Below are 23,636 nucleotides of genomic sequence, written 5' to 3'. Positions count from 1 at the left end.
TCCTCCTGATGTCCCGACTTGCCTCGGCAAAACGCAGCGAATCCCACCGCTGCCATCATATCTAACAGGGTCTTGCTTCTGGGTGTGTGCATTCGTTGCTGAGTGACAGGCAGGAGATCAAGACAGGGGTTGAAGTTGAAACGCCGTGTGGAAGGGGTGTGGGTAATTCACTGACTAGGAGACAGACAGGTGTACTTGAAAACACCACACAGGTGCTCAGTTTTATTTGCAAACAGTTCTTGCTTTTTCCGGCAGAGGGCACTGTTGACCGTGGGCTGCCTATCAACGATGATAGACAGCACCACGGAAATACCACAGCTGGTACGTGAACAGCAAGTGCACTCGCAGGTGCTCAAAGAAATAATAATGAAAACAGAAGGCGAAAAGAACAATGGAAAATAAAACAGTAATAAAACTACAAATAAAAGGTGCTGCACTCGGCAGCGTTATCCCAGTCGTCGCTAGCCGCACGACACAGATCACCGTCCTACTCTGTAGGCTAACTAGCCTGTTCTTTCACAATACGCCGGGGTCTGCCCAAGGGTTCCCCGCTCTCTCTGTCTCACTATGAAATTCTTTGTTTCGCCTGATTCCCGGTCCTGGATCAGAGCTTCCGCACTCTCGTTGCGTCTAAGTGGGCAGACCTGAGAAAACAACGGAGCGTTAATTCAAGACGCTCCTCTCAGCCATTCAGAGAGGGGAAAAGTCCACACACCCACTTTCCCACCTCCCCGTGTCACTGTCATGACTCACAGGCGGTTGTTTGACGACTGCCGCCCTCTTCCTGCAGCACTGTGAACAGGCGGTTGTCAAAGTACTGAACAGCGCGGGGAACAGGGCTGCAGGCATGGAGGGTCCCGCTCAAGACCACACTCGCTCAAATATACAAATGATGGATTTACAATCCCTGAACTAATCTTTTCTTTTCAATCATAAACAAACCCCGACTTCCGACTACTAGCAGGGCCGTCGGCGGTTTCACTTCTGATCCCGGGTCACTCTCATGGCGATCAGGATTACGCAGCCAGATCTCCATGTCCGGGTAGCGTGGATGATCTTTTGCCCGTTGTCCGTGGCTTTGCAGCAGCCCCGAGGTGAACAAACAGGACCTCTTTATACCCGATGCCGTGCTGGAGCACACCTACCTGCTGATTATCCACAGCTGGCAATCACACACAGCAGGCAGGCTATCCCAGGAGCATCAGGTACTTCCTTAAATTAATTACAACAATTTACACACTTATTTACAATATTTACACACAAATCCCACTCTTCATGTGCAGGGCTCCTGCCCTGCTACAGATGGATTTTCTTGTTACTTGTTAAAGCGCTTTATGATGGTGGTCCACTATCAAAGGCACTATATAAAATAAAAATTGATTGATTTATTTGTTCCCAGTCCACCGATTTGTGCCCCACACAGCGATTGTGACGATGCATCTGTCTCATGCTCTGGGTCTCATTCTCAACAATGCAAAAAGCCAGTTAATACTGGGGCAGAATATGGTCTACTTGGGTCTCCGGCTGGATTCCCTTACATTGCAAGCCTACTTGTCAGAGTAGCTGCCATTCGCAACTGTCTGGCCCTGGGTCCACAGTACAATTGGTGTTGTGCCAAAAATTACTGGGTCTGATGGCCGCAGCTGCGTCAGCCGTCCAACTGGGGATGCTTCACATGCGCCTGCTTCAAGCGTGGCTCAGTGCCTTTTGGCTACACCTCAAGCGCGACAGTGTCTCACCTAGGCAAGTCCCTCATCAGAGCGAAGGCTTAAGGATGGGAATGATTTACAACCGACAAGTGGTGACGACAGACGCATCCAACTCTGGTTGGGGGGCAATCTGGGTAAGCAGAGTCCACGGATCCTGGTCAGGCCACTGGACATCCCTGCACATAAACTTGCTAGAGCTGAAAGCAGTTCACCTAGTGCTGCAACATTTCCTCCCTGTGCTCTGCAACAAACATGTCCGTAGTTGCGTACCTGAACCACCAGGGAGGGTTTCGGTCCCAGGGTTACACCGCATAGCCTTTCGGCTGTTGATCGGGGCAGAGGCACTTCCTGTCCCTCCGGTCTGTACATCTCCTGGGAGTGGTGAACTGGGTGGCAGACCTCCTTTTCGAAGGAGGGTCCTCACCCGTCAGAATCGTGACTACTGCACCCTCAGGTTGTGCAGCGCATTTGGGAACGTTTTGGTGAGGCCCAGGTTTTTGCCATGGCAGAGAAGACCCATTGCCCCCTGTGGTTCTCCCTCTGCAGCTGCAGAGGTCCACTAGACATTGCCTCCCTACCCACAAATGACCCAAAGCACTTTCATACACTTTCCGCCTATAGTGCTGTTCCTTGCCTTTCTTGAGAGGGTCAGGAGAGACGAGTCGACAGTTCTCCTTGTGGCCCCAACATTAAAAGTGTACCTTGCAGCCATATCTGCATGCCATGTTCCCATCAACTCAGTATCCCCGGGTGCTCATATCCTGGTGACCCATTTTCTAAAGGGTGCTCTGTGATTTATGTCCTCCTATAAAAGACATCCTCCCCAAATGGAGTCTAGATGTGGTACTGGAGGCTCTCACCAAGGTCACGTTTGAGCATTTCATGCCATAGAGCTGAAGTGTCTCTCTATGAAGACATTCTTTCTATTAGCTATCACCTCCTCTAAGTGGGGTCAGTGAGCTACAGACATTGTCCATCCACAGTTCCTGTATGTGTATTTGGGACAATGGAAACAGGGTGTCATTGTGCACAAACTCTGCTTAGGTGATTACAGCTTTTCACTTGAATCAGTCAGTGAAACTAAAGGCTTTCCAACTGCCTCCCTTTGCAGAGGAATCGGATATAAGATTAAATTCCCTCTGCTCTGTTCGGACATTGAGATGCTATGTGGATTGAACGAGAGCGCTGTGTCAGTCTGACCAGCTCTTCGTTTGTCATGGTGAACGGACCCAAGGTCAAGCCCTCTCTAAGCAACGACTGTCCCATTGTATTGTGGACATGACTGCGTATACCAATGCCTGCCTACCCCCACCTGGGAGGGTGGCTGTGCACTCTACCAGAGGTGTGGCTACATCATGGGCCCTCTTTAGAGGTGCCTCGTTGACCGATACCTGTACTGCGGCTAGCTGGGCTACTTTGCATACATTTACCAGGTTCTACTGACTTAATGTTGTGGATCCTTCTATGCCTTCAATAAGCACTAGGGTCCTTGAGGTTGCATGTTCACACCACTAACACTAGATGGTGGTAGCAAGATGTCCCTCATTTGCTGTCTGCTCATTCTCCCTCATGATTTGGTATACTTCCTCAAAAGTATCACTGGCGGTCATCTTTGAATTGAAAGGGAACGACAGGTTACAGATGTAACCCCAGTTCCATTAAAGAGAAGATCAACGCCAACCTTGTGAGGTCGCATCACTCGCATTTGCGGGTTCAGCTGCAAAAGAGACTCTCATCTCCGCACAGTGACTATTTATTACCTCGGTGAGGCGGGACTGAGGACGTCACTCTGCGGAGGGGCCTATCGGCAGCTTTGATATAAAATACTCAGTGAATACCTGACAAGCAGGCATATTCCAAAAGTATCATTGCTGGTCAACTTCTCTTTCAGGGAACCGGGGTTACATCCATAATTGTTTCACGGCTTGTTTCTGGCTCGGCTCGGGCATTTGCTAGTGTAAAGATGTGGTATTGTAAACGTATTGAAATATTTTCCTGCTCCAATTTTTTAAATCCAAAAGTTGAAGGTTCTATTGTTGACAGGTGCCCTCACTCACTAGTATAAACATCCCTCGTCAAGGTTTCAGGCATTTATCCACTTCAAAGTCAGTTTATTTCCTCGTACACTTGACCAGCCCTAAAGTTAAACAATTTTACATCCCTCAAATGCCACAGTAACCTCAACAACTCTTTTATTATCTGCCATTACAGTTAAACTGCAGTCTAAGTAGCCTGACTGCAGTAAGTCCCAATTTCAAAAAAACGTGGAGAGGTCACAAGGAGAAGGTTTCTGCCTTTTGATGGCAGTGTAGTTATGGGAGGAGTTGTCTCTCCAGGGCCCTGCTAGGCTGATTGCGTGACTAGGAGAAAAAAATTTAAAAAATTCTAAACCCACTGGCACGCAATCCCCAAAACTATTTTTGGAGTTCGTTTTTTTTTCTTAAAAAATAAGAAAAAAACAAAACACACATCAGGGAAGCAGAGTCTGTTTCTCATTTACACTCATGCTTTCCAAACCAGAGCCGTTGGACTGCAGATTGACTGAGGTATTTACTGTACTGGGGAGGTGTGTTTGCTGAGCGAAGGGGATTGCAGAATCCTGGCTCCTGAGGTCCTGTCACTTAGCAACCGTTCAAACCTGCTTCTCATTAGCGGGACAGCTGCTTATATTACAAATCACTGCTTTTTGTTTTCTTTCAGCCTCGTCTTTCCATCTGCAACATTTCTCTTTGACAGACCCCTTTTACACAAACATGTAAAATAAATTCAACAAAGAAATGAGAAACAGTTTTGGATTTATTCAGTTTTGAAACTGGACCCCTGCACAGGTTTGGAAAGGTTTTTCTGTTTGTTTTTTTAAATCTTAAGTAGTTTCTATTACTGGGAAAGGATCTATATGCATTGTATTCATTGCTGTAAGGAACAGGGCAGCCCTAAGGTCTTTCAAGTTCAGGTTCTGGACAAATGTTACAACATCTAAGTCATGGATATGGACTTCACATAAGACCCTATAGCAATTTAAATTGAATCCCAATGTAAGATTTACACTTTAACCCCCAATTATGGGAAAACTAAAGAAATGATTTCATACTATTTTAATGAATAAAACACAGTTTGATATTCACTTTTAAAAAGCTCACTAGTTGAATATGGCCCTCTTATCTTTATTGTTTCATGGCAAAGTAATTGATAAAAGGTGATCAAAAGCATTTTAGATCACCTAGATGGGAAAGCAATACTAAACTATCCAGCCTCATCCTCAGCTTCAGTGGTGCAGATGTCACACTGGAGTTCTTCTGTAACGCCACTGCTGCCAGTAACTTCTAGACAGCTCTGAACCAGAAGAGAACAAAGACGACTCACACTGAAAATGCAGTTTTCAGGCTTTACAGATATTATGGCAAAAAATATAGCATGATTTCTCATTTAAGATGTAATTTAATGACCTGTACATGATCACCCAACTAAGATGAAAGATACAGAGTGATTCATAATTCGTGCAACATTGTTGGAGCGTCATGAAAAGTAGACGATGCATAGAGGATGATATGCAAAACAGAAATGTCTAACAAACACTCTGTGACACATTTTGGCCACCAGAGGGTAGTTCAGGTATAAAGAGGCAGATGTCCACAGTTCCTCAGTACTCACAGCCTCCAGTGCACAGATTGAGAGGAACGATAGTTCCTCAAAAGTCTGTGGGATACAACATTATTATTATTAGGCTTCCAAACCAATGGCTGGGAAGCCTATTATAGTTTTGATTTTTTTTTGATTCCCAAAACTTTAAATTGCTGCTGCTTCAAGGCTGTGTGCCTGATCAGGTTCTGACTTGGCAGGTAACAAGCTGGATACATTGGTTGTCAGATGCTGAAAAAATTTGCTGCTGCCTCCTTGCAATTGGCGCTGTGACGCATTTTTCGATAAAACCTTTCAAGTTTGTGAAGCAGAAGTTGCTGTGATTCATTTTAATGTCAAAATGGCTGCCACAAATCTTATCGAAACGCGCCCCTAACAACAAACTGCTGCTGTTTGAAAACCGTTTGTCCAACAAACTCTAAACTTGGTAGTTATTGTCCCAGTAACAATGGGATACAAATATGTGAAAATGGTGATGTTTTATAAAACAAGACGGCCGCCAGGTGTATGTTTTCATCTGAAATTTAAAACTGCCTCAGTTGACAAACGGTTTACTTGACTAGCTAGAAACTTCACAAGCATCATCCATGACACTGTAGCAATATAAATTTGTATAAGACTTTTAAGAAACTTGCATTAAACAAGATGGCTGCCTGATGCATTTTTGAAAAAAAACTTTCAAAATCTTCTTCTGTGGAACAGTTGAAGTTGCTGATTTTAAACTTGGCACATTGAGAAATAAACACGCTTAGACGGGTACTGATACTGGGGCTTTGAAGCTGTAAAACTGCCTGGCAGTTTTAGTTATTATTGTTATTATTGTTGTGACTGTGAATTGAGCTCGCGCGAGTTACCAAAGCTTAAAAGTAAAAATGAATTTCAGCAAGAGCTGCAAGGAGTTCTGCAGTTATGGCATCAGCAAAAAGGATGTCATGCGCACGGCCAAATCATCCTGTTAGGGTTATAATAAGGACTTCATTGACATTTCACAGACCTGTTTAAACATTAAATACACCTAGATAATATTTCAGAGCACTATAAAAGCCTAAAAATAGTGGTACCTGCTTCCTTACTAAAACAGAGTGCTGTCATTTGTTAAAAGTCAAGCATGCAACATCCCAACAGTTGCTGCTGACATTTTCTGTCTAGTGTGGATTTGCCTATACATTGAGACGGCACTTCTGCATCCACAGAATTGGTTGGAAGTGTAAGGCAGCACTTTGCCAAGTTATACAGATGTGGAAATCAATTAGAAACAGGCCCACTACTCGGCTATCCAAAAGTATCTGGCATTGTTTAATAAAGTCCATATATGCAGCACATTCATTGTCATGTTATTTGTCCCATCCAGAAATTTATTGTATCTATATATTTATTGTAAAAGAAAACCTGCCTATATTCGGGTCTAAAAAATTCTAACTTTGTTTAAAAAGTAAACAGCAGGTTGTTTGAACCGTGGTAGTTATGCTTGATTGTACCTGTAATGCTGATTTAACTTCGGTACAACCAACACAGGAATACTTTTTTGTCTGCGTTGACTTCCCAGTTTGTTTTCTGAAAGCTGTTAGTTATACGTTCTGTTCAGCAGCCTATGTAGTAGCCTTTTGTTTAATGTGGGTTTCTGAAGTTCTAGCGATCGATCATATTTTCTTTAAATATTAGCTTGTGTAGTTCAGAGGTCGTGCAGCAGGGGGCTTCCAATTTCCTGTCAATTAGTACCTATTCTCTATTTAAGCCCTGATCACTTGCACCTTCGCTGTCTAGTGTTTCATTTTTGTAGCAAACGCTCAGACGTCGTCTTTTCGTCCTTCACTGCTAATCTACACTTAATTGCCTTTCACTGGAGGTTAATTCTCTGCACAGCGCACCCAAGATATTATCAATTTTCCTACCTACTATGGTGCTGCTTCTCATCATTCAGCTTCTCCATTCGGCTGCAGGAGCTCCAGTGTTTGTCTTTCCCGCTCCATCCAGCTTCCAGCCCAGCAACAGCACCGTCCAAACCACAGCTTCATTACTCAACTTGTCCACATCTTTATTAGACAGACTGGCCCGCCACTAAAACCTCCAAAGTTCCTTCAAGACATCGACATTCTCGTCAGCGTTTGCCTTGCCATAGCTCCTCTATTTAAATCCACCACAAAGCTATGTCAGCTGAATCTTTCTTTACTCTTCGCTCCCAGAGCCAGCACAATTCACCGTTCCTTCATTAGATCCTACCCTGGATTTCTATTAGCTATGTTCAAAGATTTAAAGACCTATCCAGTCACTTTCATACTCCATTTCAACCTGTGGCAGCTTGTGCTTTTTCGACTGGCCACAACATACTCCAACAACACTGTTGTTCCTTAACTTTTCCACCGTCGCCTCTCAGTCGATGGCTACCACGGCAATGCCCTCATTGAGTGACTGCGCAGAGTGGTAAGTCGCCATGGTGACCAGGCAGCTTCATCCAGCACGGCGAGCTCCGTGCCTCAGTACTGCAATCTTCTGGCTTGCTGCTGCTGCGCTTTCACAATCTGTGAGGGCTCGTTCAACTCGTCGAATTGTGACGGCTAAAGAATGTGTTAACGTATTTATATACATGACTAACTGTCCTAAAACAAAGATATTCAAATCTAAAAGAATACGCAGTTGTTCTACACTGACAAGCATTTTAATCAGAATAACCAAATATATGCTACCGGGCTTCACTCAAGCCAATGGTTGATTCCAATTATAACCGCTAGATGGCAGTATAACACCACAAATTCTATAGTGTCTTTAAGCTGGTTTGCTATCACTGTGAAGCTCACAAGCTCCAGTTTTTCTATACATTCCTGTTCAACTCTTCCCCTCTTCAAGGACCTGGTTATGAAGCAACCTTAATCAGCTGTTTTTGAGATGCTCATTATCTACCATACAGTTTGCATCCATTCCTTCGACTTATTCCCAGATTTGTGTTTCCTCATCTGGCGCTACTCCTCCAATCCGACCAGCTTCAAGGCACCTTGTTCAACTTTCAAAGTCATCATTTCATCAACGCAAGCTGCCAGTCAGTCACGGAATCCATTTCTTACGATTATCAATTTTCCAGTCAAAGTTCTCCTACCCCCAATAGAAAATACTCTCATAAACTGCTCCAGACCAATCAATAGGTTTTGCAGACGTCTCGGAGCAACACATTCTTCATCATCTTGGGTTTTGCAGCTGTCTCAGATCTCCGCATTTTTCACCTCTCCCAAAAGCAGTCCCATCTCTGGCTCCATCTAAATCTGCCTTATCACTGAAAGACCAATATCGACTGCATTCAGCAGATCCCTACTCTGCAGCAGACCACCGCACTCTACTGATGGTAGTCCTCCATTCTCTATTGCAGATCTCTGCTTCTACAGCTGGGCCTCTGCACACTAGAGACAGCACTCCATTGTTTTCTTCCTCAGACCTCTGCTCTGTTCAGCAGATCCCGCCCTCTACTGTTAATCGCTCCTCACTACAGCAGATCTCCACTCCCTCTTCAGATCAGCTCACTACTGCAGCTGCAAAAGTTGCTCTAGTTAACTGTTTAAATCTGCAACTGCACTTCTCCAGAGCCTCCAATGCTCCAGCCTTCCTCCAATATGTAGATTGTGGCAGCATTCCCACAATCAAGGCTAACGCTAATCCCCATCTAATCAAAATACGGGGCACTTCTCAGCAATCCTATTGATATCTCCGCTCATCCTCTCAAATGTTACAGCATTAATACTTGATTTGAGATGTGGTACGAGACTGGAAATCTGTCTTGATTATGAGCTAAGGATTTCCACTATTAAGAGAATAACTGGCGTTGCGAAACCCAAATCTCTGAATGTGAGTTTAGCTTTTCCATTTCAAGCAGACATGATAGTAGCAAACCGCTGCTCGATCCTGTATTAACTAACACATAGAAAGGCAGCATTTCATCTCTCTGCCCTCGATTCTAGAATATGGGGCACAAAGGAGCCAAGCTTCCCCAGTAGCCGATTTCATATGTTCGTTCAGTCCAGCTGCCACCTCATCCCTCAGTTCCAGCTCTCCTTCTGCCTCTACTTTTGGTATCTAAGTTCAGTCAGCTGGTCCCATCTGCTTCCACAACCCCCATCCAGAATCCTCAGCTTCTCCAGATGCTATTTGACTGAATCCTACTCTCAGTAACCTCCTTCAGTCTGCTCAGCATTACATGTCTGCAGCCCTCCACCTTGTTCAAGAGCTCCTATTCTACAGCCTGCTCAGTGTCTTCAATCTTCTGCACCCAGAATCGAATAATCATAGCCCTTCAATCAAAACTGGGTCCTGGCTCTCATCATCTGTGCTAGGGATTCTCTCCATCTCCCTCCAGTCTCTCTATACCAGCATTCTGCCTGACCCTCTGTGGGATTCTTAAGCGCTTTCCCCCTGCCTCACCATCCTGTCTGTCTGTATCAACATACATTCTCCATTTGCTAATTTCCACTCTTCAGAAAAGCTGCTTCTTCCCCTACAAGGATGTACCCAAGGAAATCAGCTGCCTCTCGGCCACCTTCCATGCTTACTCCATCACTTAGCTGCATACCTCCATGACAGATCAATTCAGCGCAGTCAGTCCACTCACCCGTCAAGTATTAAGTCCCCTATCCCTCTTTTCAAGGTATCTCCCCAGCAGGACCCCCCCCACCACCACCACCACCGGGAGGAGAGTCTGGGAGACAAGTAACTAAGGAGAGTAAGGATAGTAGTGAGAAGAGATCTCGAGCAGGCATAGAACATAAGAAAGTTTACAAACGAGAGGAAGCCATTCGGCCCATCTTGCTCGTTTGGTTGTTAGTAGCTTATTGATCCCAGAATCTCATCAAGCAGCTTCTTGAAGGATCCCAGGGTGTCAGCTTCAACAATTACTGGGGAGTTGATTCCAGACCCTCACAATTCTCTGTGTAAAAAAGTGCCTCCTATTTTCTGTTCTGAATGCCCCTTTGTCTAATCTCCATTTGTGACCCCTGGTCCTTGTTTCTTTTTTCAGGTCGAAAAAGTTCCTTGGGTCGACATTGTCAATACCTTTTAGAATTTTGAATGCTTGAATTAGGTCGCCACGTAGTCTTCTTTGTTCAAGACTGAACAGATTCAATTCTTTTAGCCTGTCTGCATATGACATGCCTTTTAAGCCCGGAATAATTCTGGTCACTCTTCTTTGCACTCTTTCTAGAGCAGCAATATATTTTTTATAGCGAGGTGACCAGAACTGAACACAATATTCAAGATGAGGTCTTACTAGTGCATCGTACAGTTTTAACATTACTTCCCTTGATTTAAATTCAACACTTTTCACAATGTATCCGAGCGTCTTGTTAGCCTTTTTTATAGCTTCCCCTCATTGTCTAGATGAAGACATTTCTGAGTCAACAAAAACTCCTAGGTCTTTTTCATAGATTCCTTCTCCAATTTCAGTATCTCCCATATGATATTTATAATGTACATTTTTATTTCCTGCGTGCAGTACCTTACACTTTTCTCTATTAAATGTCATTTGCCATGTGTCTGCCCAGTTCTGAATCTTGTCTAGATCATTTTGAATGACCTTTGCTGCTGCAACAATGTTTGCCACTCCTGCTATTTTTGTGTCGTCTGCAAATTTAACAAGTTTGCTTACTATACCAGAATCTAAATCATTAATGTAGATTAGGAATAGCAGAGGACCTAATATTGATCCCTGTGGTACACCACTGGTTACCACACTCCATTCTGAGGTTTTTCCTCTAATCAGTACTTTCTGTTTTCTACATGTTAACTACTCCCTAATCCATGTACATGTGTTTCCTTGAATCCCTACTGCGTTCAGTTTGAGAATTAATCTTTTGTGCGGGACTTTGTCAAAAGCTTTCTGGAAATCTAAATAAACCATGTCATATGCTTTGCAATTATCCTTTATCGATGTTGCATCCTCAAAAAAATCAAGCAAGTTAGTTAGACACGATCCTTTCCTAAAACCATGTTGACTGTCTCCCAGGACCCTGTTCCCATATAGGTAATTTTCCATTTTGGATCTTATTATAGTTTCCATAAGTTTGCATATAATAAAAGTTACCTGGTTCAGTTTTGTTTCCCTTTTTGTGGATCGGTATTACGTTTGCAATTTTCCAGTCTGTCGGTACCACCCCTGTGTCAAGAGACTGCTGCATGATCTTGGTTAGCGGTTTGTAAATTACTTCTTTCATTTCTTTGAGTACTACTGGGAGGATCTCATCCAGCCCAGGGGATTTGTTTATTTTAAGAGCTCCTAGTCCCTTTAACACTTCTGCCTCAGTTATGCTAAAGTTATTTAAAACTGGATAGGAACTGGATGACATGTGGGGCATGTTGTCAGTATCTTCCTTTGTAAAAACTTGTGAAAAGTAATCATTTAATATATTTGCTATTTTTTTCTTCATCTACGATTTTGCCATTTGTATCTCTTAAACATTTAATCTCCTCTTTGAATGTTCTCTTGCTGTTGTAATATTGGAAAAACATTTTGGAATTGGTTTTAGCTCCCTTAGCAATGTTAATTTCTATTTCTCTCTTGGCCTTTCTAACTTCCTTTTTGACTTGCGTTTGCAGTTCCGTGTACTCTTTCTGCGTACTTTCTTTTTGGTCCTTTTTTAATGCTCTATGAAGTGCCTTTTTTCGCTGAATATGAGATTCATCCTCCAAACTGATGTGTTGGACATAGGTTTGGGTGCTGTCTTGTCCCAAAAGGTAGACAGAGTAGAACATCCGATACTGTATCTCAGTAAAAGATGCTACCTCTGGAGTGTTTGGCCATTAAATGGGCTACTCACTTTTTACAATATTACCTGCTGGGACATTCATTTGATTTTGTCACAGACCACGCCCCACTCAAGTGGTTAACCACAATGAAGCAATGCCCGGATAACTCAGTGGTATCTGGAGTTGCAACCCTTCATGTACCACATGGTACACCGTGTGGGGAAAGACCATAAAAATGTGGATTATTTTTACCTGGAAAGGAAACTACGTGGCAGCCGCAGATTGGAGAGGCGGTTGCACTCATTTACCAAGGGGTCATTTCTGACAGCATAAAAGGGGACAGCGAATCGTAATCTGTTCCTTCAGATTTGGTTTGTTGTGAATAGAACCGAGAAGGACTGTAAAACCATAACCAGAAACTGAATTGTGAGTGTTGTGTTTTGTTTGTTTGCAATTGTCTCATCTTGTATTGTACGTTACTAGACAGCTAGTACAGTTCAGGAGTTGTCGCCAAGGGTCAGCACTAAACCGGACAACATTTCACCATTGTTACAAATATAAACTTGTATCACCCACCACGAGCACTACTGCACACACCCAGGACTGGTGACCGTGTTAGTATCATTGTGGGGCGAATATTGTTTGTTATTTACCCCATGCTGTACACATTGGTGTGTATTGCCAGGGAATATTGTTTGGTCACCAGACTGAAAAAATCCAATAAAAACATTTCCAAAACTGGATTACAGTTATGTCTGTCTGCTTCTTTCACACACTGCACCACTCATGCACCTGTTGCCACTCAGCCACTGTGTCACAACCTGCCATACAATAAGAGAAATAAGTTGCCAAAGGTTTGAATCTATAACCTTCAGTTTGCAAGTGTGTTGTGTTACTGTCATCATCAGTGCTACACGATTAGTTGAGACAAGCAGTATTTTGAAAGATGAAGTCAGCCATCTGAGAATTCTCGGGACTTTGTTATATTTTGGAGATTTTTCGTGTCATCATTCATATTCATATTCTGAGATTCTGATCTTGAGCTTAGAACAATGTTGGTTTCCTCTCAGTGTAATGCTCATTGTGGTCCCTATTGGCATAAGGAAGTACGGGTCTTCTCGATACTGGTTGATGACGGTAATGCTATTTGTAGTCCCAGCTTGACAAAAAGGAACGTTAATTTCTGAGAATTAGCTATGCCAAAGGATAGCCTATATATTTGGTAATAGTAAAACATAAATAAATAAATAAATACATTGATAAATATTGAAATGAATTAATACATAAATCAACACATAGACTTTTATTTCTTTATCCATCTTGATATTTATTTATTTATTTTTCACTATCAGATATAAATAAACACTGCCATTTAATACTATATGAAACAAAAATACTCAACAATTCTTGTTCAATTGTATATGAATGAATATTTTTGTAAATAAAGGTTGTCATGCTTTCATATATTTTTACTTTAAATATGCAGTGAAAGTACCAAGACAAAGACATAGGGTTATTAGTTTGGTGCCGTGAATTTCGGCCCCTGACAGCAATTCTCTGTAGTTTCAAATAAAACAAACATTTTGAGAATTCAACACCGTCTCCCTGAGTATTACTTCCTAAACATGACAACTTTACAATATCAGTGCACGAGCCCCCCCAAAAAATAAAGTGCCAGAATGCACTACATCATTTCAACAACAGTTAAAAATGAACTAAGAATAACATACAATAAAAGCCCGTTCATCCCAACAGCTGGAGGAGGAAATTAGTAATGGTTTGTATTAATGGGAGTTCAGATGTTTACAAAAACAGCAATACACGTACATATATTGCACTTCAAATTTTTATTTAAAATGAGTATTTTTCCAGGTTTTACACTGTATATAACATCCCTCTACAAAACACATCTGACAGTGGTACTGAAGTGTTATGTACAAGTACATTGAATGTAAGACTGATTCAAAGAAGTGAAGCACTGTTTTTTTATTTACTGAGAAAAAGGTGAGACTTATTTTTCTTTATCCATTGAAATTGCCACAATGTTTTAGTTTTTTTTTAATTATTAAACTTGTCATGACTATTTATGTTATTGCTGGAAGGGTCCCTGAATATAAATCCAGGTTTTAAATGTAATCTACCAGACGATACAGTCATCATCAACAGTCACTATTGCTTAATTTACCCAAGTAAGAGTTTACTTGTTTGGAGACCAGTCCAATCCACATTCTATTTTAAATATTATGTTATAGTGAGATAAAGAATTTTATACAAAAGTATTTCACATACATGTGCCCTCCTAAAATTAAACCCATAGCACAGAAAAATGACTGTTACCTCATATTGATTTGTCTATCTGTGTTTATTTGCATATTCTGTAATATCTTGCTTTTGTTCAGTGTCAGATACATTGCATGTTGTTTCACTGTTATCCTTTTAAATGTTTTGACTGGTGTTTTCTATGATACAGCAGTAAAAAAGTGAGTTTATGTACTCTGACTACTGGGTCTCACTAGATATACAAAAAAGAACAGACCATGTTTTTTATACAAACACTTCCATTAAGTTTATTAAAGAATTTGTTACAAAAATTGGCACCAAAAAGAAACATTGGCACTTTTGTGCTCAAGTATAAAGTCCACAGGCAGAGTCTCTGAGTATCTCTGCCAGAAAACACATGGCTACATAAAAAATGTCCAAGTACACATGCAACTTCAAGAAATCATACAAAATTTAGAGAATACATGTAAAAGTCCTTGTAACCTAGGAGGGGAGGAAGATCTGTACTGGCTAGGGTCCAGGATCACATCATTAAACTGAATTTTAACTCATTTCAAGCCAACAACAACTGTATATTGTAGTTTTATTAAACCTTTAGGTGTATAAACAGGCATAGCTGGAACTCAATCTCTAACGCAGAATCTAGGTAATCAAACATGGGATACATTTTCCATTGTCTGCACATTGAATATGATGGTCTTATAAATAGAAAGCAAGGCTGTCCTGCTAATTTGTAAATAAAGGTCAGTGCAGCAACTAAGTTGTAAAGACAAGTCTTTTATATGAAACAGCTTTAAGTCAGCTCTAAATTATTTTTATTTGCTTTACCTTAGTGTTCAGTTACCAACCACATGGTCTGGTGCTTAGCACATGTGCTTTGAGCAAGAGGTTGATGTACCCAAAAGCCTCTACATTGGGTAAGCATAGTAGCTGTGAGACTACGACCAGATTAGGACAGCAACATATTTGATTCTTTATATAAAAAAAATATTTATACAGTGTATATAATCACTGTATGACTGTTACTGTTTCAGTGGGCTTGGGTTATAATGTGAGCTTCCTGTAAACAGTTTTTAATTTGTATTTACATAATCTACAGTATAAGAAACTGTAAATTCTTGTCATAATAACTACATGTTGTCTGCACCAATGTCATTTCCCTGCTAAACAAAATTATTTTCCTGTTTTTAGTTTGTCGTCTCTATGCCTCCTCTTCCCCATTTCTGCCATACCACAATGTGCCCTCTAAGAATTTAACATGAGCTAAAGTGCTTAAAAGATAAAATCTTTGCACAGACCTCTAAAGGCCATGAGTTATTCATTTTAACTGGTTAGTTTTATGAAAATGCTAAATTACACCATAAACAATTCTATTCAAGCTTTGCGTGACATTGTATAACCCAAATTATTTACTTCATGGCTTGAGTTACAAATGTTCACGGGCAGTTCAAATCTTTCAGGAATTATAATTGTGTTCAGTGAAAAGTTGTTCATCATGTACTGTACATTGGGCTCTGATTTCCATTGATTCAAACTTGACAATATCAATTTTATACCAAAGCCAATGAGAATGCAATCTTGTGTTTTATTTTAAATGTTATTTCAGGATTTTACAGACTTAAGGCATGTGACTTGTTTAATTAATACAATTAAGCATTTCAGTCTGCTTAACTCCAAACTAACAAATCAGCATTTAATTTAAATAAACTTTTCATTCCAAAGGTCTGGTGTTTTTGATGAATTAGGTACAATGATAATTACATACTTTATTTTATTTTACTTTATTAAGTAATAACTATCTGCCGTTTCAGTGTCAATGGTAGCTAATATCTTGGTAAAAAGGGTAAAAAAAAATAAAAAAGGGTCTTTTTATTTTGGTTATCCATATGAGACTGATCAAGAGCAAATTTCAAATTGGAGAAGTATCAGTCAACCCAAACCATTTGCCAACACTATAAAATATACCCTAAATAAGAGGAGGTAGACTGTCCCAGCGGTAACACTGAGGGACTAGAAGAATGGCTATGATGTGAACAAAGCTGGGAACTTGGCAGATGTGGCAGCCCATATTTAAGATGGGAAATGAGAGTTAATTCAAGGCAGCCTGGTCCTGGTGACTCAATTGAATTGGATGCAGTCTAGCATGAGGAGCAGTTAAGAAATCCCAATTTTCCACATCAGATGATATATGGTTAATACCTTTATTATTATTATTATTAAAAACTTAGGGTGTGAAAAAAAAATGTTTATGTTAATGTATGTGTTATGGTAAAAGTCAGAATACTGGCAAATATGAAGATTTACTGGTAAATATCGACATTTACCAAGCAAAACTGTAAATGTCCGAAATAGACAGGATAGCACTTTATTTATAAAATTTACTGGTAAATCTCAAGAATAAGAACGTTAGACCATAAGAAAAGTTATAAACTAGAGGAGACCATTTGGCCCATCTTGCTCGTTTGGTTGTTAGTAGGTTACTGATCCAGAATCTCATCAAGCAGCTTACTGAAGGATCCCAGGGTGTCAGCTTCAACAACATTACTGGGGAGTTGTTTCCATATTTTCTGTTCTGAATGCCCCTTTATCTAATCTCCATTTGTTATCACTTTTGCCATGTGTCTGCCCAGTTTTGAATGCTGTCTGCATCGTTTTGAATGACCTTGCTGCAACTGTGTTTTTAACTCCTCCTGTTTTTGTGTTGTCTGCAAATTTAAGAAGTTTGCTTACGATACCAGAATCTAAGTCATTAATGTAGATTAGGAATAGCAGAGGACCTAATACTGATCCCTGTGGTACTCCACGGGTTACCTCACTCCATTCTGAGGTTTCTCCTCTAATCAGTACTTTCTGTTTTCTACATGTTAGCCACTCCCTAATCCATGTGCATGCATTTCCTTGAATCCCTACTACATTCAGTTTTATGTGGGACTTTGTGAAAAGCTTTCTGGAAATCATATGCTTTGCAATTATCCATTGTCAATGTTGCATCCTCAAACAAATCAAGCAGGTTAGTTAAACATGATCTCCCTTTCCTAAAACCATGCTTCCCGGGATACTGTTACCATATAGGTAATTTTCCATTTTAGATCTTATTATAGTTTCCATAGGTTCACATATAACAGAAGTCAGGTTTATTGGTCTGTAGTTACCTGGTTCTCTTTTTGTGGATCAGTATTAGGTTTTCATTTCTCCTGTCTGTCGGTACAACCCCTGTGTCAAGAGACTGTTGCATGATCTTAGTCAGCAGTTTGTAAATAACTTCTTTCATTTCTTTGAGTACTACTGGGAGAATCTCATCTGGCCCAGGGGATTTGTTTATTTTAAGATTTCCTAGCCCCTTTAACACTTCTACCTCTGTTATGTTATGACCGAATGTCTTTACAAAATAAACATGATAACACTTTACTTTGGACATTTGCTGGTAAATCTCAAGAATATCAAGTGTCTTTGACTAATGAGCAATGTTTCTCTTTCATGCATTGTAAGGCTTCAGGAGTCTTGTGTAACTACAAAGTGACACAAGAGTGTACCATGCTGCAATAAGTAAGTAAATATATCTATCTATCTATTCAGTGTCTGTATTTGTCGCATTGTGTGTCATAAGCAAAGTGTAATTTTCTGTTGACAAAATTAAGGTCCTAAATGATTTAATTTGCATTTAACGGAATGTTATTTTTCATCAAACGACTATGTATTTGGAGAACACCTTCAACACCATTGTGAATTGTTTTATAAGCAATACCAATACGCTTCGGAAAAACATAAGATTAACTGGTAAATGTCCAAAAAGCTTTAATTCTTCATAATCTCAGACATTTACCACCTCATTTGGTAAATGCTGATATTTACCGGTAAAATTTCAGACTGACCCGATTCTGACTTTTCCTGTAACATATGGATCCTATAAGCAGGGCTATTTCAATTCTCACACAGATCTAGAGGGGTGTGTTTTTTAAACAAGAGTCGCATGACCTCCTTGTGGTTCCACAACCCTGATTATTATTTTTTATTATCGATTATGTTATTAGAAAACTTATTGCTTAGCCCTCTCCAAAGGGAAGAGACCAAAAGGCATCACGGACCTATCAGTTGCTTAAAAACTCTAGCGCAGTGCTTCATCATACAAGGGTAATTGTACATATTAAGTGCACAAAACATTACCCACCACTGAGCGCTGTCCATCAGTTAAGGCATCTTCCAGTTTCTTTGTATACTGTACATGTGTGCTTGATTTTTATCTTATTAAAGTTTTAAGCACTGCTTTTAATTGCTAATTTCATATGTTATAAATTCTATCCACTTTTTTCAATATGGTAAAATATGTTTTTATCAATCTGATCTGGGATGTTTGGTCTATTGGTACAAGAACATTCTTTAAGACAGGATAACCTGTATTTGTATCCCAATTCAGTTACTAACTCACTCCATGGCCCATGGTCTATGTAAATTTCTGTGAAGTCTGGTAATTATGGAAGTGCAGAGAAAGAAGGTCGATCTTTAAAAACAAGCAGCTGACCTTTTCCCTCATATTACAACCATATTGCAGGGGAAAGAGTGTTCTCTTCAAACCACATATTCAGGAACAAGTTAGAAAGTTTTGAGGTTTTTGCTTCCACGTATGAGAATAAAACTATATTTTCCATTCTTCTTTTTTGACAGTTAACGATAGTCAAAGCCTGGAGTAGAGAGTACATGATAAAAATCAAAAGGTGAAAGGAGAGACCATCATAAAAAAGCTAAATCCCTATAAATACTGTGCAGGATATTTCATAAATCAAACATACCCCACTGTAATGTTGTATTGCAACAAAAAAAAGAAACTAACCAAAAACCATACATACAATTATTTAGTAAGAAACAGTCCATAAATTAAGTATGGTCAGCACTGCTGACAGACATTATTGAACCTGAAGTCAGGACCAGAATGTCATTTCCTCTTCTAGTACCGCTGCCCCTTTCATATCCAGGCTGTCTTTGGATTATCAGGGGTAAATAATCAAAACATTGTCTCTGAAGAGACAAGATATTCCTCATATTTCCATATCTCAATAATTCCATTTGTCCATTCAGGTTTAGCGAGCAGTATTTTATAAATATTTATTAGTGTAACAACAAAAATGAGTTTTCTAATCATCCACAGACACATACAACAACAGTCTGAATTAAACATACGCACAAATGGTTATTCTGGCTGTACAATACATTCATACCTTTATACTGGAACAAAGCAATGGCCTCCCTTGACAAAAGGTGATGCCACACTGTAGTCTGAAACAAACGTCTTTTAAAAAATTAATACTAATACAAAAGATTATTTAGTTTTTAGGCGCTGCTTGGTGTTTGATAGCTTCTGATATCTTCTGGCCTCTGTAGCACAGCTCTTCTTCTAAACTGCGATGTTGTAAAACAAAATGAGGTATGGAGAGCCATTAAGTTCTCCATAACAGCATTAAAGCTTAAAATGTTCTGACCTCCCAGCCTCTACTAAGAACCACATACTCTCAGCCTCCTGGCCAGCCAGTGAGGAACACACAAACTATACCTCACAAACAGCTTATATCCAGGGATACAGATCAGTTTCAGGGTAAGCTTGGAAGGTATCTACAATGGGAAGCACCATAAACCTAGAGGCACCTCTAAGAGACAGTTTGAGTTTAATCAATAAGTAAAATCTACTAAGTATGTCAGTCACAGTTAAAAGGTCTAGTTGTTTGACATATAATAACATTCACACTTTCAGGAGGTCCAGGGGACCAAGCATTAAAACAAATACCATTACACAATACTTCCTACAATTGAGCGCAACTAAAACAATAGTTTATAGAAGTATTGTTTAAAGAGTTTTTCAAAATCTTCACTGAAACCCAACTGAATTACAGGTCAATTAAACACTGGCAGGCATGACTCTCGTTCGAAGTGCTGGCTGGCAGACATGGGCCATTTAACAACCTTTGTCCCTAACAAAATATTTGGCAGGCGCAGAACACTCACCAAACCAGTCATTTATGAATCCTTTTTGTTTTTGGGTGTACTGGCTTAGAGAATATATTGCCCAGTGCTGGTCAATATTGGTGAGGCAAAAGGAACTGGAGGAGAAATCCAGAGAAATACATTACACAGTCTTGTTCAAAGAAAGACTAGTATACCCTTACAAAAGGATCCTTAATATTAATGGGAAACTGATCACAGAATATCTGAATGTCTGACTCCTCAACGCCAAACAATATTTACATATTGAGTTACAATACTACTAAGGTTTTCAATTGTTGTTTTTTTTTTTGTATCTAAAGGCCTACAAATTAAAGTATGCTCTTCTTATCGAGCAGTTTCAATGTACACTCAAAAACAGATGCATTTCACGGACGGTTCCCCCTCAAGCAGCAGCTGTGTTCAGTGAGTTAAATTCTCATCTCTGCTTCACCTGGGTGGTCTAGAGAGTGTTCAGTGGTACTAATCATGGAGGCTGAGGGCCCTTGTGTAACACCGAAGGGGGAAACAGCAGGTGATCGGGCTGCCAGTGGGGAGAGGGAGGGGGAGAAGCTAGGGGACATGGCTGCTGATGATATGGAGCCCTCGTGGCTGATGGGGGAACGGCGGAGAGAAGCCAGGTGAGGAAAGGTCCGTCCAATGGCTGGTTTTGGAGGCACCGATTTGGCCCCCGGGTGTGCCACAGAAGTGATAAGAGGTGGCGGATCTATTCTTGGTTTGGGATCTGTCTTTGCTTTGGGCTGAAAGGGTCTTCTGGGGTTGGGGGGAGCAGTTTCATCCTTGAGCCGAGCTATCTCTGTAAAGACACTGGCCAGGGGTTGGAACTGCGGGCACCAGTCCAGCAGGTAGTCCCAGTTGTAGCTGCCCCTAAGCTCTTCGTCACTGGCCACAATAGCTGTGAGTGACCCATCCACCGAAGGCTTGCCATCCTCAGGGAAGGCATAATCCTTAGGGTGTGAGATATTTAACCCCCGCCCAACCCCCAGGTACCCCCCACCCTCATCTCTGTAAATGGGATGCTGTCCAGGTAACAGTGTTCCACTGAGGTTGCCAATTTTCTTCCCCTTGAACCACTGTCCTGCCTCCATTCCTGGTTCACAGGAGATGTCCGAGAGCTGGTCTGCATCCTGCTGGATCCCAGAATCAGGTCCCCGTGTTGAGAGGTGGTCCTGCATGGAGGAGGATATGCTAGATACCCGTGGGTACTCGTTGATCATTCGTATTTCATCATCCTCAGCAGCTTCTGCCTCTGCCGAGCCACGACCACTGGAGTGTGAGGGATCAAGGGATCCTCCCCTTGTGTATGCTCCTCCACCTGTGCCACCCATGCCTGAGGTTTGCTCGCCTGTATATCCGGGTAGAGCCTCATGGTAGATCCTCTCTCCGCCTGTTAAGTGGGCTCCATCAAGTTTCTGCATGGCAGTGCCTGATGAGGCAATGTTGGTATTGTCATTTTCCTCCTTTTTCTTTCGCCTGGATCTTACCACAAACAAGGCCACAGCAATCACTGCTAGGATCACTATGGCTGCAAGGGAAGATGCTATGACAATGACCAGCAAAAAGTTGAACTCAGGGGGCAGCCCGAAAGAAGTGTGTGTGACATCAATATTGACTTGGGCAGTGGTAATGCGAGAAGTTGGTAACGGGCTATGGGCATCTACTTCAAGGTTCATCTGCCGCGCATCTCTCTTTGATCGTCCCCCATTATGGCGGCTTTGACTGTCCATCTTCAGGTAGATCACCCCTGTGGTTTCATTGACACCAAAATAAGGTGAGCCATTCGCAACAGTGTAGAGCACAATTCCATCTGCACCAGCATCTTCATCTTTAGCTAACACTTGCCCAATGCTCTGGCCTTTTGTGGCTCCCTCCGGCACTTCAAATGAGTAAGCTTGTGAGACAAAAACGGGATCATATTCATCCTCTCCAGTCACCAGCACTTGTACAGTCACAGTGGCTGAATAGTTGCCAGTGTCCAAAGCCAGTGCCATGAACTGGAAGGCGTTGGCCTTCTCGAAATCAAAGGTCAGCTTGGCTCGCACCTCACCTGAGGCCTGGTTCACTGAAAAGGAGTCTTTTGCCTGCCCGGTTTGGTCGACCATGTAGTAGCGTACCTGGCCATAGACACCAGTGTCGAAATCAATAGCATGCAGGACAGTGACCAGAGAATCAAGTGGCTGGTTTTCTCTAATGCTGGCTGTCAGTGTCTCCAAGGGGAAGTAGGGCTTGTTGTCGTTAATGTCTTTGACTTCCACACTCACTGGAGCCAGGGCAAACTGCCCCTGCCCATCTGAAGCTTGGACAATAACTATGTGAGAAGCCTTGGTTTCACGATCCAGTGGCCGCAGGAGCTTGAGTGCTCCCGTCCACTCATCCATTCCAAACAGCTCATCTTCATCCCCTGAGCTGATGACATAGCGGATCACAGCATTGGGAGCGGAGTCTGGATCATTGGCAGATAATCGCAAGAGCTCGGTACCAGCTGCTGCTCCTTCGCTCAGCACCACGTTGTATTCTGTATGTCCAAAGGAGGGGGGGTTGTCATTAGAGTCGGTAATGGTAATTACAGCAGGCACACTTGAGCTTCTTTGGGGGACCCCTCGGTCTGAGGCTACTATACTCAAATTGTACCTTGACGTGGTCTCGAAATCCAGATGCTCCACCAGTATGAGTGTCCCCACTGTCTGAAAACCCTGTCCCTCCAGGAAGCGGACACTGCTCTCAATCTGGAAGGCATTCCCAGGGTTCCCGCTGGCAATGGCAAAGTCAAAGCCACAATTCTCCCGTGAGAGGTCGCTGTCCACTGCCTCAATTGTCAGAATTGTGGAGCCTGGCAACAGGTCCTCCGAGATGGTGGCTTTGTACTCTGATTGTTTGAAGTGGGGTGCATTGTCATTGACATCTGAAACCTGCACTTGAACTGTAGTGTTGGATGACAGAGCTGGTGTTCCACCATCCCGTGCTTCGATCACTACACTCACTGAGGGCTTTTCAGGGTCAAATTCTGCCCTCTGAGATATAAACAGGGTACCTGCAGGAAAAAAAAAAAAATCATTTTTATTATGATTTCAAAATGATTTGCAAATGAAAGGGTACTGACAACCATTTGTATATTAACATGGCTGAAAGATCTGGTAGAGATGGCAAGGCAGAACAGCCTGTATGGATTTTAATTACATATCCACTTTAGGCGCTGTGTTGATTACACATGGACAACCATAACTAAAAATATATGCATTTGAGCTCATTTACATGGTATCTCAATACAGTAATAGTGGCAAGACAACATGTTAAAAA

The 23,636-nt window shown here is 41.5% G+C and overlaps 1 protein-coding gene across 2 annotated transcripts in view; it reads right to left on the bottom strand.

The window, feature by feature from the left end:
* Positions 1-17,634: 17,634 nt before the first annotated feature.
* Positions 17,635-23,636, bottom strand: part of LOC121320421 (protocadherin-16-like) — a 202,422-nt gene continuing 196,420 nt past the window's right edge. For both annotated transcript variants that reach the window (XM_041258742.1, XM_041258743.1), the window contains exon 21: positions 17,635-23,370. In XM_041258742.1, the coding sequence (XP_041114676.1) occupies positions 20,750-23,370 (2,621 nt within the window). In that variant the 3' untranslated portion in view covers positions 17,635-20,749. The remainder of the gene's footprint in view (positions 23,371-23,636) is intronic.

Source organism: Polyodon spathula, chromosome 9, assembly GCF_017654505.1.
Source record: "Polyodon spathula isolate WHYD16114869_AA chromosome 9, ASM1765450v1, whole genome shotgun sequence".
Taxonomy (NCBI): Eukaryota; Metazoa; Chordata; class Actinopteri; order Acipenseriformes; family Polyodontidae; genus Polyodon; species Polyodon spathula.
This window is presented reverse-complemented; position numbering and strand designations above follow the sequence as displayed.